Source organism: Neofelis nebulosa, chromosome 4, assembly GCF_028018385.1.
Source record: "Neofelis nebulosa isolate mNeoNeb1 chromosome 4, mNeoNeb1.pri, whole genome shotgun sequence".
Taxonomy (NCBI): Eukaryota; Metazoa; Chordata; class Mammalia; order Carnivora; family Felidae; genus Neofelis; species Neofelis nebulosa.
In genome coordinates this window covers 75,334,102-75,348,492 of record NC_080785.1, presented here as the reverse complement: position 1 = coordinate 75,348,492, position 14,391 = coordinate 75,334,102, and the positions used below count along the sequence as shown (strand labels likewise).

The 14,391-nt window shown below is 36.8% G+C and overlaps 1 protein-coding gene across 8 annotated transcripts in view; it reads left to right on the top strand.

The window, feature by feature from the left end:
• Positions 1 to 14,391, top strand: part of CDK14 (cyclin dependent kinase 14) — a 633,696-nt gene that overhangs the window by 208,400 nt on the left and 410,905 nt on the right. For all 8 annotated transcript variants that reach the window (XR_009260494.1, XM_058725143.1, XM_058725146.1 and 5 more), the window contains one exon: positions 3,429 to 3,508. Coding sequence is in view for 7 of the 8 variants with exons in the window: in XM_058725143.1 (XP_058581126.1) it covers positions 3,429 to 3,508 (80 nt within the window). In the remaining variant the exon portion in view is untranslated. The remainder of the gene's footprint in view (positions 1 to 3,428; positions 3,509 to 14,391) is intronic.

Genomic DNA, 14,391 nt, shown 5'->3' with positions numbered 1-14,391 from the left:
GGTTAAAAAAATGCATCAAAGTTAAACATTAGAAAGTTAGTAATGTTATTTTTTTCCCCCAAAGGTGGAGCCAGTGACTTAATGTTTTTACTAGGCTTTAGAACTGAGGGATTCAGTAGTTGGTGAATGTCCAGACAGGTAGAGAAAAACTAATTAAGAACAGAGAAGTCACAGTGACGCTAAGGTTAAAGAGCAATTTGATAATCAATGTGATTCCTAATGGGAGACCACTAAAGCAGCTGAAGAAAAGGGAGATACTTGGTGAGTAGTCCAGGCTCAGATTATTTAAGGGTAGTAGGGTTTTGAAACACGGCTGTTGGGTGCAAAGGGATTAACTACCAAAGCACTCTATAAACTAAAACTTTGGGGAAATGAAAACTTATCATATCCACATGCATCAAAATCAAAGAGACTACACATTTAATTTGAAAAAAAGAAAATAAGTACTTAAACCAGACATGAAAGAAGATACTGAAAACTTTATTGAATTTTGGGATTTCTGAAACTTTTGAAAACAATAATTATTATACTTTATTCTTGAGTTACCCTTCAGGTGTGAGAAAGGAATTATCAGTATATTGACATTAGTAATATTCATTCATTCAATAAAAGTTTTTGAGAGTGTACTCTGTACCAAGCAGTTTTAGACACTGGACACATAACAGTTAATGAAACAGAAAAATGTTACTTCATGCCTGGAGTTAATAGTCTACTATAAAATTTCAGGAAATTTTTAGTGTTATGTGATGTAATACATAAAACTCAGTGTTTTTAACTGTTATGATTATCATAAGAAATTAATGCATGGATTTTCAATTCATAGAGAATTATGCTTTAGAATCCGAATTCCATCAACCTGGATCTTGTATTTTTATGCAGTTATTATAGTAATAGGTTCAAAATCTTTTTCACCACAAAAATAATGCACATTAGTCTATGAAATTATTTAAAGGTGTCCTGTTTCTAGTTGCGTTTAAAGAATAAGTATTGGTTCAGTTGAAGGTTTATCTCCTTTCAGTGTATTATAGGGAAATGAATTATCGTTTCATGATCTGAGAGTGTTTTAAGTATATAACCTTTAAAAACATGAATTCCCTGTATTCTAGAATTCAGTTCATGGTGCATATAAGTTAACGATCTCAGGGGAAATAGAAAAGCTTTGTGGGAAGAAGGTTGTGTGTGTTTTTTTATGGGTGAGGGGAAAATATCTGTAAATGAGGGGAAAGTTCCAAGCAGTTCCCGGAATCAGTTACTGCCTCCCCTGGGGAGCCAGTGATGAGCTCAACTGGGCTGAGAAAAATCTGTGCAGATGTCAGCACTGACTGCATCCCAGCCTCCAGCCCCACCAAAGCACCCCCCACCCCCCGCCCTTAGTCATAAAGGACAAAGTGAGAGCTCAAGGTCCAGTCTCCAGTTGAACTCCATGTGCGTAGCAATTTTTGGCCTGCACCTGGGTACCTGGAGCCCAGTCGGGATTGGAGAAATGAAGGTAATGTACAAAGAGAGAAGAGATGCAGAGCAGAAAAGCAGTTGGCCTGTCATCCTAGATGAAAGACGAGAGAAAATAAACACAACTCTTAACCTTGAGAAGATGGCACACTGTGGAACTTTATAATCAGATCTCCTTATCCCATGACTGTAGCCAATAATGTATTCCAATAATCAGTGCGACAAGGAATGCCGCTAAGGTGGCTGGGCTGTGATGATTCCTTGGACTTTTCAAGTTGTGTCTGTAGCAGTTTTTGTTTTTTTTGTTTTTTTTTTTTTTTTTAGCAAAAAAAGACCAATTGGATACAGTTCTTAAAAAGGAGACATTCACATTCCTTATTTTAGACTTAGGCACTGGATTTTCTGGACCACATGAGTTCTTGTTTGCTGGTTTCATAGGCTCTGAAGACTTTTTGTTGCAGTTTAAATTGCAATGAGAAACCATTTTTATCTATCAGATTGACAGAGTCAGTGGTTGGTAGCATAGTACAAGTGAAGGGGTAACAGGCGTGCCTATCATTTGCCATTGGAAGTGTCAGTTGATAGAGCCTCCACATAGGATAATTTCCCAATATTCATCAGAATTAGAATTTAGATATGCACCTACATTTTGATCTTGCAGTTCCACTTTTAGGAATTTATCTTACAGATATATTTTTACATGGGTGAAATTACATGTCCAAGAATATTTATTGCCATCATTGTTTTAGTAGCAAAAATTGGGAATATGCTAAATGACCATCTGTGGAAGACTGGGATAAATAAAGTGTACTATATTTATACAAAGGAGTACTCTGTGGTCTTTCAAAAGCGGGAGAAGATTTTCTCTATGAATTTATAAGGAAGTCCCCAAATTTATTAAAAACAACGTACACTATATTCTGTATGGCATTCTGCCGTGTGTGTGTGTGTGTGTGTGTGTGTGTGTGTGTGTGTGTGTCTGTGTGTCTGTGTGTATAAATGAACAACGGTAACTGGTGACCTCAGATGCTGGGAGCTGGATGACTGAAGGAGCATGTAGCAGGGAGATTTACCTTTCATCAAATGCCTTCTTGGATCTTTTACACTTTAAATGTGTGTTTGTTTTCCCTATTCTTATTAACCACGTATGCTGCTAGGTCTAATAAAGTAGAAAGTAGAGCATTCAACTAGAAGACCAGTATAGATAGTCATGGTTTTGTTAACAGAATTTACTAGATAAAAAAGTTATCTGCCTAGCGCACTCTTACTTTTAATTAGAGTCGCTACATATTTAGAATGCGTCTGGAAGAACCATCTGCTTTGAATAAGTCTTGTGTAGTCTTATAATAGTAAAATATTCATAACTTTTATTTTGATGATATACTGTATGTATCACAAGACACAATCAGACCAAATATAATTTTAGGAGGCTCTAGTAAAAAATGAGAAAGGGAGGAATGGGTGATATGGAGAGAGAGAAAGAACAGGGAAAAGGGAAGAGGGAAATGAGAGAAGGCTGAGTGTGGAGTTTCAGACCTTGGGATTGAATGACCTCAGTTTAAGACTGAAGATGAAGACATTTCAGCCTAGGAAACAAAGGAGCAATTGGAAAAACTACGGGAGAGAGTTATTTTGACTCCTTGATTTCTAATTAATCTGAGAATAATTGATCAAGTGTGATGATTTTGATAAGCACTAGTTTCATTCTGGAGGAAACATAAAGTGAATTACAGAAAACCGGTTAAATCTTGGACGAGGCAAGTGAATATTTTAAATGTGAATATTTAAAATGTGAATATTTATGATGATGATATAAAATTCCCAGCCTTACTGAAATTAACCTTGTTGTGGTGGAATAATTGAGTCATTGACATTTTCAGTGCAAAAATGCATAAAATATAAATTGTAAGGAAATTAGAGCCATAACGGGAACATGTTTTCACGGATTCGCTTCTCATCTTTTCTTTTGTTTCTGCCAGAGTAAATGGGAAGTTGGTAGCCCTGAAGGTGATCAGGCTGCAAGAAGAAGAAGGTACACCTTTTACAGCTATCAGGGAAGGTAGGCATTTTCTCTTTATCTTTGCTTTTGTGTTTGCTTGATGCTTATGGCTGTTTAAATATTACTTGCTTCTGGATATGCTGAGTTTGTAAATTATATGGTTAGATATACATTGGAATGTATAAACTGAAATTTAAAAATCAGTACCTCCTGCAATCGTATCAAGTCATGTTCAATAAAATAAGACAATCCTCTCATATACTCAGATGAGGGGAAAAAACCTCCTGCTGTGTATTGATGGTGAGACTATAACTGAGGAATTTTATATGCCTGGTTTTGTTTGCAGGGTTTCTAAACTACACATTGATTAATCTAGCATTACTTTATACTCATGACTTTTATGAAAAGTGCTTACAAATGATGGGTCATGCTATCTTATTAGTCATTTGTATTTTTTCTCTCTTGATTTCTTTGTTCCTGTCCTTTATTATATTTTCTATTGGTTTTTCTTATTGATTTATAGATACTCTTTACATATTAGCATCATATATCTTGTAATATTTTCATTCATTCTGTCATTTTTCTAAAAATTCCATTTATTATATAATTTGTTGCATATATATTTTTAATTTTTATGAAATAAAATTGCTTTATATTTTGCTCCATTTGTACATAGTTTCTCTACTCTCAAGAGAATAAAATATATTTTTATTAGTGGGAACTTTTCAGTTCAGTTTCAGAACTTTTGGTATTAACAGCTTTACCCCCACTATGCTTTTAAAAAAATTTAATTCCAGCATACTTAACATTGTTTTATATTAGTTTCAGATGTACTATATAGTGATTCAACAATTCTATGCATTACTCAGTGCTCCTCATGATAAGCATATTCTTAATCCTCTTCCTTCACCTATTTCACCCATCCCCCCACTGATCTCCTCTCTGGTAGCCATCAGTTTGTTCTGTATAGTTAAGAGTCTGTTTTTTGGGTTGTTTTGTTTCTCTTTGTTCATTTTTTTTCTTAAATTCCAAATATAAGTGAAATCATATGGTATTTGTCTTTCTCTGACTTATTTCACTTAGCATTATACTACACCTCCATTACATTTTGAAAAGTACAAATTATCTCAACAGAAGACTTCATTTTATTTTTTGCATTGAAGGAACTGTACCTGGTCCACAAGATAACTATGAGTGACTTACTGCAATAAATAAATTTTTAAATTTATTGTAAATAATTTTTATTTTAAATAAAATAAATTTACCACAATAGTATTATTAAGGTAGTGATGAATTAAATGTAGTCTGTCACTGGTCTGATTTGTTTCTCACAACTCTCCTTATGATTTATGTTTATTTTTGAGAGGCCTCCTTTCTCTTTTTTCACTCTCTTACCTCTCATTCTGCTTTTCATACCACTTGCATTTGGTTTCCATCATTCCTACTTAACTGAAAATGTTCTTGTAAAGCTCATTAATGACCTTCTGTTGCAAAATCAAACAGACATTTCTCTGATTTTACCCAACATTTTAGCAGATTCTACATGATTAATACATTCTCTTCTGTGAAACCAGATTTTCCAAATAGGGAGCTTTCTCTCTTTCGCTTGTGCTAGCTCTTCTCCAAATATTAGGGTGTTTTAGAACAGGAAAGTGGCCTTTTCTCTAATCAACACTCTTTCTCCATATGGTTTTATTTGCTTCATGAGTTTAAATAGCAACTATAAGCTAATGTCTTATACATGCCTCTTTTTAGCTATGACCCTGTCTCTGTCTCTGTTTCCATCTGCCTACCTGACATTTATGCTTGAACCCAGTAATATATGAGAAGGATAATATATCACTACCACGTAAGTCTATTCCAGGAATGCAAAGCTGGTTCAACCTTTAGAAATCAATCATTGGATAACAGTCATCCCAAAGTTAACACATCCAAATGGAACTTCTGGACCTCCACCATAACTCAAGCCATTTTTCTCTCCATATTATTAATGGTACCACCCAGTGAGCCTCCTCCACAGATCTAGTCCAAGAATGAGTCCTCTAAGTTACTTCTTTAAAAGATACCTCAAATCTGTCTACTTTTTCTTTTTTTTTTAAGTTTGTTTATTTATTTTGAGAGAGAAAGACTAGGGGAGGGACAAAGAAAGGGAAAGACAGAATCCCAAGCAGGTTCCATGCTGTCAGCAAGGAGCCTGATCCAGTACTTGAACTCATGAACCATGAGATCATGACCTGAGCCAAGATCAAGAGTCAGACGTTTAACCACCTGAGCCACCTAGGCACCCCTACTTTCTCTTTTTTACTGCTACCCCCAGTCCTGGGTATCATCAGTTCTAGTTTGGACCTCTGCAGTAGCTTCTTAATTGTGCTCTACACTTATCCTCTTACCTTCCTACTATCTCTTCTCTACCCTGTAACCAGTATAATCTTTTCAAAAACTGAAATCCTATTAATGTTGTCACTCCTTATTTAAAAATCTCAGTTTTAAACACTGTATGACCCATTTTTTCCCTCAAGCTTGCCACAAGATTTCCTATGTCAGGGAACATGCTGTTCCCTGTGGTTGGAATGCTCTTCCCTGGCTCTTCTCATATGTCATGTGTCTTATGTAATGTCCTCTTTTCAGAGAAATTTCCTTTGGCCATCCTGTCTAAAATGGCAGTTGACCTTCATCTTCCCCTTCTTTACTCACCATGTCAGCATGTATTTATTTTCTTTATAGTTCTTATGGAATATGAAATTAATTATTTTCACTCCTTTCTGCTATTATATAATATTCGTAAAATCAGGGACCCTGTCTGATTGCTCACTGCTGTATCCTCAACATCTAGCATGGTAATCTTTGCGTTTATTGTGTGACTTGAGGAAAATCATTAAACTAGAGTCTACAAATATGACTGAGTGTTAAACATAGTCTCTGCCCTCAAGGCATTTGCCTTCCAGTTGGGAGGCAGAGCATATAGATAATATATAAGTAGAGAAATAATATGATGTGGGATATCAATGCCAAATCATTTTTGAAACATTATAAGTCCTAAAGAAATTCCTCCATTAGTCAAGTGAGGTAAGGTGTCAGGTCTTGAACTAGGCATAAGAGAGATAAACAGTGAAGAGTAGATTTAGAAGTTGCAATCCAGACAGGTATAGAAAGGGAACTGACACCAGAATGCTCAATACCTTTGCCAAATGCAGTGAATAGAAATAGTTAGGCCAAGAGTTCTTATTTGGGGGGTTGGAGTGGTTGTTGTTCCATAGGGGCTGTTTTCGTCATCACAGTAATTGGATAGTGCACCTGGCATTAGGAGCTGGGCATTCTACAATATATAGGCACGCTAATACAGAGATAGGCATAGTGCAGTCTGAGGCCCACTGCCAGTTTTTGTAAATAAAGTTTTATTTGAACACAGCATTCCCATTTATGTACTGTCTCCATCTACTTTCTTAGAGTCAAGTGGTTTGTAACAGTGTATAGTTCACAAAACCTAGAGCATATACTGTCTGGCTCTCTACAGAGTTTATCAGCCTCTGCTTTAATACAGTGAACTGTTGTCCAAGTCTCATTTACCCTTTTAAATGTCCTACCGAGCATTCATGCAGGTGAAAACTTGTTTATATATGTCTAAGGCTATAACCCAACTATTTCATGTGTAAACACAAACTATGTTCTGCATACATTTAATATGTACCAAAATTGCAGGAATATAACTACAGTATAAATCAAAGGAAAATGCTAGTTTGGTTTGTTTAAAACTATATTCAAATTTATTCACCATTTTGAAAAATTATGTAACTAATGACAGTACTGCTTATGTTATTTAAGTCACTAATACCACACTCTTGATCAGCCTGCATTTGTATTGTTTGTGTTCCCGCTGATTCTATATATAGATGTGAGCACCGTCCTTCATTATGTTTTATAATATAGTCATGCCTATTTATATATTTAAATACATTATTATAAATTAGTTTTTATTTCTCTTTTTGCATTCTAGTTACAAATAGGATATATCAATATGTATATTAGAAATTCTATGTATAAATATTAAAATCATGTGTGTGTGCAGGTCCTGGTATCTATGAATCTAATTTCCTAGTTGTAAAGGCATCTTTATAAAATATTTGTTGTATAAAGAGAGTGCTAGGTCTACCTGAGATGAGCAATGGTTCCAATCGACCTCTGGAGGGAGGCAAGGTGAAATACTATTTAACTATGGTAGACCTTGAGTGTTAGGGAGTAGTAAAGGGGCAAAGAGATGCTGGGCCAAGAAAGTAGCAGGAGCAAAATGAAACTCACAGCCGTCATGCTCCCTAACAAATAGGGCACACACTAGAATTTACCAATCTGCACTTGCTGTTGGTGCCACCCTAGGTATCCCCAGATAAGCTTGGGGACTGGCCCTGGGAAGCTGTTTTATTATAGAATGCAAGAGGCTCTGTAGCTAGGACCTTGTTTTGTGGATTAGAGAGCCTCTGAAGCCTTTTGAGCTGAGTGTATTAGGAAGATAAATCTGATATTAGGATATGGTATAGATTAGATGAGGAGGAGCCTGGACGCTGATAAATCAGCCATTCAAAGTTGTGCAGATTTGAAACTATGAGGATCTGGATTCATTAGAAAGTGGTGACAAAAAAAAATGATTTGTAGAGAAAGAAATGCCAGAGCAAGGTGAATTATAGGTTATAGATTATTTGAGAGGGAAACATAAATGTTTTGAGTTTGAATGAGTAAAAAAAAAAGAAAAAGAGGTTCCAGAGAGAGAAATAGTTAGTGTTGCTTTTAACACTTTACAGTTTGAAAGGGCTGTTATCTAATGTAATCTTCACATTAGCCCATTGAAGCGTTTTTGGGTAGGGTTTATACTCTTCATAGAATCTGTAATATAAATATGGAAGTGAGGCTTAGAGAGGTTAGATGACTTTGTCCAAGGAATTGGATCTTGTCCCTAGACTTTCTCAGATTCCGAAATGGTGTCCTATTAACTCTGTTGGGTAATGGATTTGGGTTTTAGACATTCTGAGTTCATGAGATGTCTATATGAAAATGTCTTCTTGGTGATGTGGGAGCATAGCTCATGAGAGTTCAGCATAAACAGTATATATTTAACATGGTCCTTAGCACACTGAATAAGTATGAGATTTCTGTGGGAGAGGACTTTGAGTGAAAACAGTGAGTTAAGTTGGAAGGGAGTGTAGTGAGGTGGAAAGCCCCATTGAGAGTAAGATCTGGAAGTCTGAGTTTCATTCTGGCTCTGTTTTTCATCACCTACCAGACAATATGGGACAAGTCACCTGTATTAGCTTTCTAGGACTCCTGTAACAAAGTGCCACAGGCTGAGTTGCTTAAACAACAAAAATTTATTATATCATAGTTCTGAGGGCTAGAAGTCTGAGGTCAAGGTATCAGGCTCCTCTCAGAAAGCCATGAGGGAAGGATGTGTTTCAAGCCTTTCTCCTTGGCTTATAGATGGCCGTCTTCTCTCTGTGTGTTCACATCATCTTCCCTCTGTACCTGTGTTCAGTTTCTTTTTCTCATAAGGACACCAGTCATACTGGATTAGGGCCCACTCTGATTATCTCACTTTAACTTATAACATCTGAAAACCCCCTCTATTCAAGTACAGCCACATTCTGAGGTTCTGGGTTAGGACTTCAACATATGAATTTTGGGGACACAATTCCATCCGTAACACCACGTAATGGCTTTAGGCCTCAGTAACCCTGGTTGTGGAATATGGGAGTTGATTTGTGCCATTTAGTAGGAACCATTTCCCTCTATGTTATGGTTTTGATTTCCCAAACTCAGAGTTTTGAATACCATGGAAATCAGGGAATGCCACAAGAATTGTCGAGGCCTGGAGGAACAGATGACAAAACGACATTATGTTTTCCATTGAGTAAAATATTTTGCAGTTTCCTAATGCAATCTGATTTCTTGATGATGTTTAATGGAGATGATCCTATAGTAAGAAAAAGTAAATGCTCAGTCAGTTTTGGTGATTTGCTCCCCTTTTACCTTCTCATTCCCACCTTTCATAGTCTTATTTTTCTTATTATTTCTGCTATGTGTGTGTGGAAGCAAAAAGTAGTACCATTGCTCCTTTTTTTTTTTTTTCTTGAGTAGGCTTCACACCCCATGCAGAGTCCAGTGCGGGGCTTGAACTCACCACCCTGAGATCAAGAGTCGGACACTTAACAGCGTGAGCCACCCAGGCGCCCCACCATTGCTCCCCTTTGCTATTAATAATTCATGCACAATAACTCCTCTGTGTATCTGGTGGCAGACCTTGAAAGATTTAGGATGACGGTGAGTGATGTCTGGGACATGTTCATGTTTACATTGATGAGTGTGTGGCATGGCTTGTTCGATTGAGATGAAGCACTTTAATTTAAGTTTGCCTCTTTTCTGCTGTTTTGGTCCATTTCCTCACTCACAAAATGTCAACAGCAGGGAGATTTCAAAGTAGGAAAGCAGTATGCCCAGAAAAGTAGTTTTCAAGTGGCTGCTTGCCACGTTTAAGCTTACCTGGGAATTTAGATTTTAACACATAATTTTCACCTAAAGTGGAAATACTTGTCAGCAACTCTAATCTTACCTGGATTTATGTCCAAAGGTGGACTTTGAATTTTATCTCAGAGCTAGAGGGCTTACTGGCTTAATTTGGGTTCAGGTGCTTTGAGACTCATTCTATTTTCAATGGCAGCTAAGAAAAATTAAGCAGCAGTGCAATTTTGCTGGTTTTTCTCTTTCTTATTTTTATATGATATCATTGTGGTTTTTGATGGTATTGATAGAGTCAGGAGATACTGGGATATCTGAGATACTGGGATGGTTTGAAAGCAAGTAGATAAGTCTTTTAGGATATCCCATCTTTATTTTTTTTATTTTTATTTTTATTTTTTATTTATTTATTTATTTTTGGGACAGAGAGAGACAGAGCATGAACAGGGGAGGGGCAGAGAGAGAGGGAGACACAGACTCGGAAACAGGCTCCAGGCTCCGAGCCGTCAGCCCAGAGCCTGACGCGGGGCTCGAACTCACGGACCGCGAGATCGTGACCTGGCTGAAGTCGGACGCTTAACCGACTGCGCCACCCAGGCGCCCCTAGGATATCCCATCTTTAAAAACAACTTCAGAATGTCTGTATTCTTACTCTGTGATATTATATTCTAGATGTTCAACAGTTTTTTGTTTTTTTTTTTTTTTTGTCTTAGATTCGCCCAGAGAAAGAATGGAAGTAAGGGAACCAATTATCATCTTTTGTGAATTTTTGAATATCTAATAGTTTCCTTAGCCAAGAACTATGTTAAAGAGAAATCTAGATATTCTAAAAGAACAAAAATTAAGATACTAACAGTATCAATGGACAATATTTAGTATGTGCTTATGTACTATACATATACAGCTAGGGCCTTGTCCCATTTAATCCCCACGAAACCCTCTAAGGTGTGCATTTTCAGAAACCCTCTAAGGTGTGCATTTTCATTATTTCTAATTTTTAAGTTAATTTTTTAAAGTAATCTCTAGATCCAATATGGGGCTCGAACTCACAATCCCGAGATCAAGAGTTGCATGCTCTTCCGACTGAACCAGCCAGGCACCCCTCATTGTTTCCATTTTAAAGTGAGAGCCATGGAGACATTAAGTCACTTGCCCAAGGTCACAGCTAGTATGTGGTAAAACTAAAAGTTCAACCTGGACAGTCGCACTTGAGTCCACTCTCAAACATACACTCTAAAACAGAGATTTTAAGTAGAAAATTTGAATTCATGCTTCATTTTTGTTTCATGCAGAGGGTTGCCTTATTGCCATTAAATTAAGGTAAACAAAAGTCTTTTGGGGGGATGTAGTGAAAAAGCTTTTTTATAAAAGCAAAAGCACATTATTCATTAACAATAGAGGAGCAGCCTCCATGTAGAACAGGGGAAGGTCAACAACAGGAGAGGAGAAATGGCTCCATGAGTGTAAGTTAAGGGAAAGTAGTATGTAAGCATGCAGAAGGAAAAGAACCCTGTGATGGTAAACTATATAGTATGGAACTCATCATTTGCATGTGTATATTTTTTAAACTACACATCTGAATATTCTCATATGTTTCACTCGGCTTTTCTCTCTATTCCTCTCTTTACCATTTTTCAGAAACTGAATCTTTTCTTTGGTTTATTCCTCAGTTGATTTCTTGCCTTGGAGGAAAAAAAATCCATTCTATTAGGGAAACATTGTAGTTTTCTAATAAAAATTAAGATACTCAAGAAGGCAAAGGTAGATAAAAAATCAAAGAGGCCATTAAGAAAGAAAGATAACCTCTTTCATTTGGAAACAAATTGCTAGGAAAACGAATAATTGATCCTTTAATTGCCAATCAATTATATAATTGTAATTTAAGTATATAGCCAAAATATTTTTAATAGTATAATGTATATGTATGATGTATATGGTATGTTAAATATATGGTATACATTTATTTAATAGTATGGTAAGTTTGGTAAGTCTTATAGTACAGTCAATTTGGTATCTAAGCTATTGATATTATTTTTAGAAATTTGTTAGTTATGAAAAAGAAAATAAGGCTGCTTTTAACTGAGCCATTAAAAATTTTGGTGTTTGACTACTATTTGATTTTCTTCATCACATCTGTCATATACCACAGCCTCTTTATTTATTTTTGTTGGGTTTTTTTAACCACACGATTTTTTTTTCTTGCAAGTGTCTGATATGATTGCTTGCAAAGACTGAACGTCAGGTTTAATATCTTTAGTTATGATTTAGTTGGTAATTAATCAATATGAGTTTTGCGTTTTGCATTTCATGTTTGAGGTGTTGTATTACTTTCCTAGGGCTGCCTTAATAAATTGCCACAGACTTAGTGGCCTAAAAGAACAGAAATTTATTCTCCCAAAGTTCTGGAGGCTAGTGTCTCTTCCTAGCTTCCAGTGGCTTCCAGCAATTCTTGATATTCCTTGCCTTGCTGCTGCATCATTACAATTTCTGTCTCTGTCTTCATATGGTCTTCTTCCTTGTGTGTCTCCTCCTCTTTTTATAAGGACACCAGTTGTTGGATTTGACGCCTGCCCCAGTGGAGTATCGCTTCATCTTAACTTAGCTAATTATGTCCTATTTGCAAATAGTGTCACATTTTGAGGTTCTCCTAGACATGTATTTTTGGGAGACATCCATTTCTTCCTTCTTCCTTGACTTGGAATCTCTCACTTGGCCTCCTAGAAACTGAACCCAAGAAGGTGGGCACTGATGAGAAGAGGGGTTCCTGGAACATAATCTTAGACAGCAGCGCTGGGGAGGGGGAGACAGGGCAGCCATTTGTTCCCCTGTTTATATTTTATCAATGTCAGTGTTTTGAATTGTTCATCATCTTGTAATGATTACTGGATTAATAAGCAGATTATAACCACAATTCTTACTGAGTCTTTTCCTTATGCTATTGTAACATCTGACCTTACGCAGTGGGTGACAAATTAAATGAGGTCTCTTTCAAGGGTCTTAATCATTCTTAGGATTCAGCAATTCTGTGTTCAGCTTAGAAATTTCTGAATTCTGGTGTTTTATGGGCATTTATTAAAGGCACTAATTGTGTCAAAATGTTTGAGATATATTAATCCTGTATGAGCTAATTTGGAAGTTAAGTTAGATTTTAGAGATCACCTTGTCCAGGGATTTCTCAATTGCATGCTGGTAGTGTTCAGGCTACATGTTTGACTGTTAAGGTTGTTTTTAACCAATTGGATAAATGACCAGCAAGAATCCATTTCACCTTGTGGTTAAGAGCCTGGGCTCTGAAGCCCAACTGCCTGGATTCAAACTTGACCTCCATCCCTAAGTGTGATTTTGAACAAGCCTGTTAAACTTTCTGTGCCTCAATTTCCCCACCTGTAAAAATACTTCTAACCTCATAAGATTGTTGGGCTGTTCCATTCATTAAATATAAACATGAGGCCACAAAATAGAAATAATCAAGGAAGCATGGATATTTCTTGGAAATAAAAAATACATTAACAAAGATTAAAAGTTCAGGGTATGATTTGGATGGTAAACTCAAACAAAACTTGCAAAAGATCAAGAGTTATTGTGTTTGGGCTCCAACTCTTCATCTCAGATCAGGTCTTGATCTCAAGGTCCTGAGTGCAAGCCCAGTGTTGGGCTCCCCACTGGGTGTGATGCTTATTTAAAACAAAAAAACAAACAAACAAAACAAAACAAAGCAAAACAATTTTTGTCTCATATCTCCTTGAAAGTAAGTGTATAGTACCTTTGAATTTTTTTTCTGTTACTGTCTCTGTTTTATTTTGTCTGTTTATCTGTTTTGTTCTGTTTTTTTAATATTCATTTTACTTTTTAAATGTTTATTTATTTATTTATTTTTGAGAGAGAGAGAGAGAGAGGTGGGGTGAGGGGCAGAGAGAGAATGAGACAGAATCCCAAGCAGGCTCCACACTGTCAGCAGAGAGCCCGACACTGGGCTTGAACTCACGGCCTGAGTGATCATGACCTGAGTTGAAATCAAGAGTCTGTGCTTAACAACTGAGCCACCCAGGTGCCCCTATTTATTTGAGAGAGAGAGAGAGAGAGAGAGAGAGAGAGAGAGAGCATGGGAGAGAGCACATGTTGCGGGGAGAAGGAGAGAAAGAGAGAATCCCAAGCTGGCTCTGCACTGCCAGCTCAGAGCCCAATGTGGGGCTTGAACTCAACCCTGAGATCATGACCTGAGCTGAAATCAAGAGTCTAATGCTTAACTGACTGAGCCACCCAGGTGCCCCTGTTTTGTTCTGTTTATTGTTGGAAGTATCTGTCAGCTGCTTGGAGATCTTGATCATCAGCTCATATTTAACAATGAGATACTAATATGCTGACTGGAAGCTCTGGGTTCCTGGGTAGGGAATGTTGGCTGGTGAGCTTCACTGTAGGGTGACTGAGGTGGGCTAGCCAGT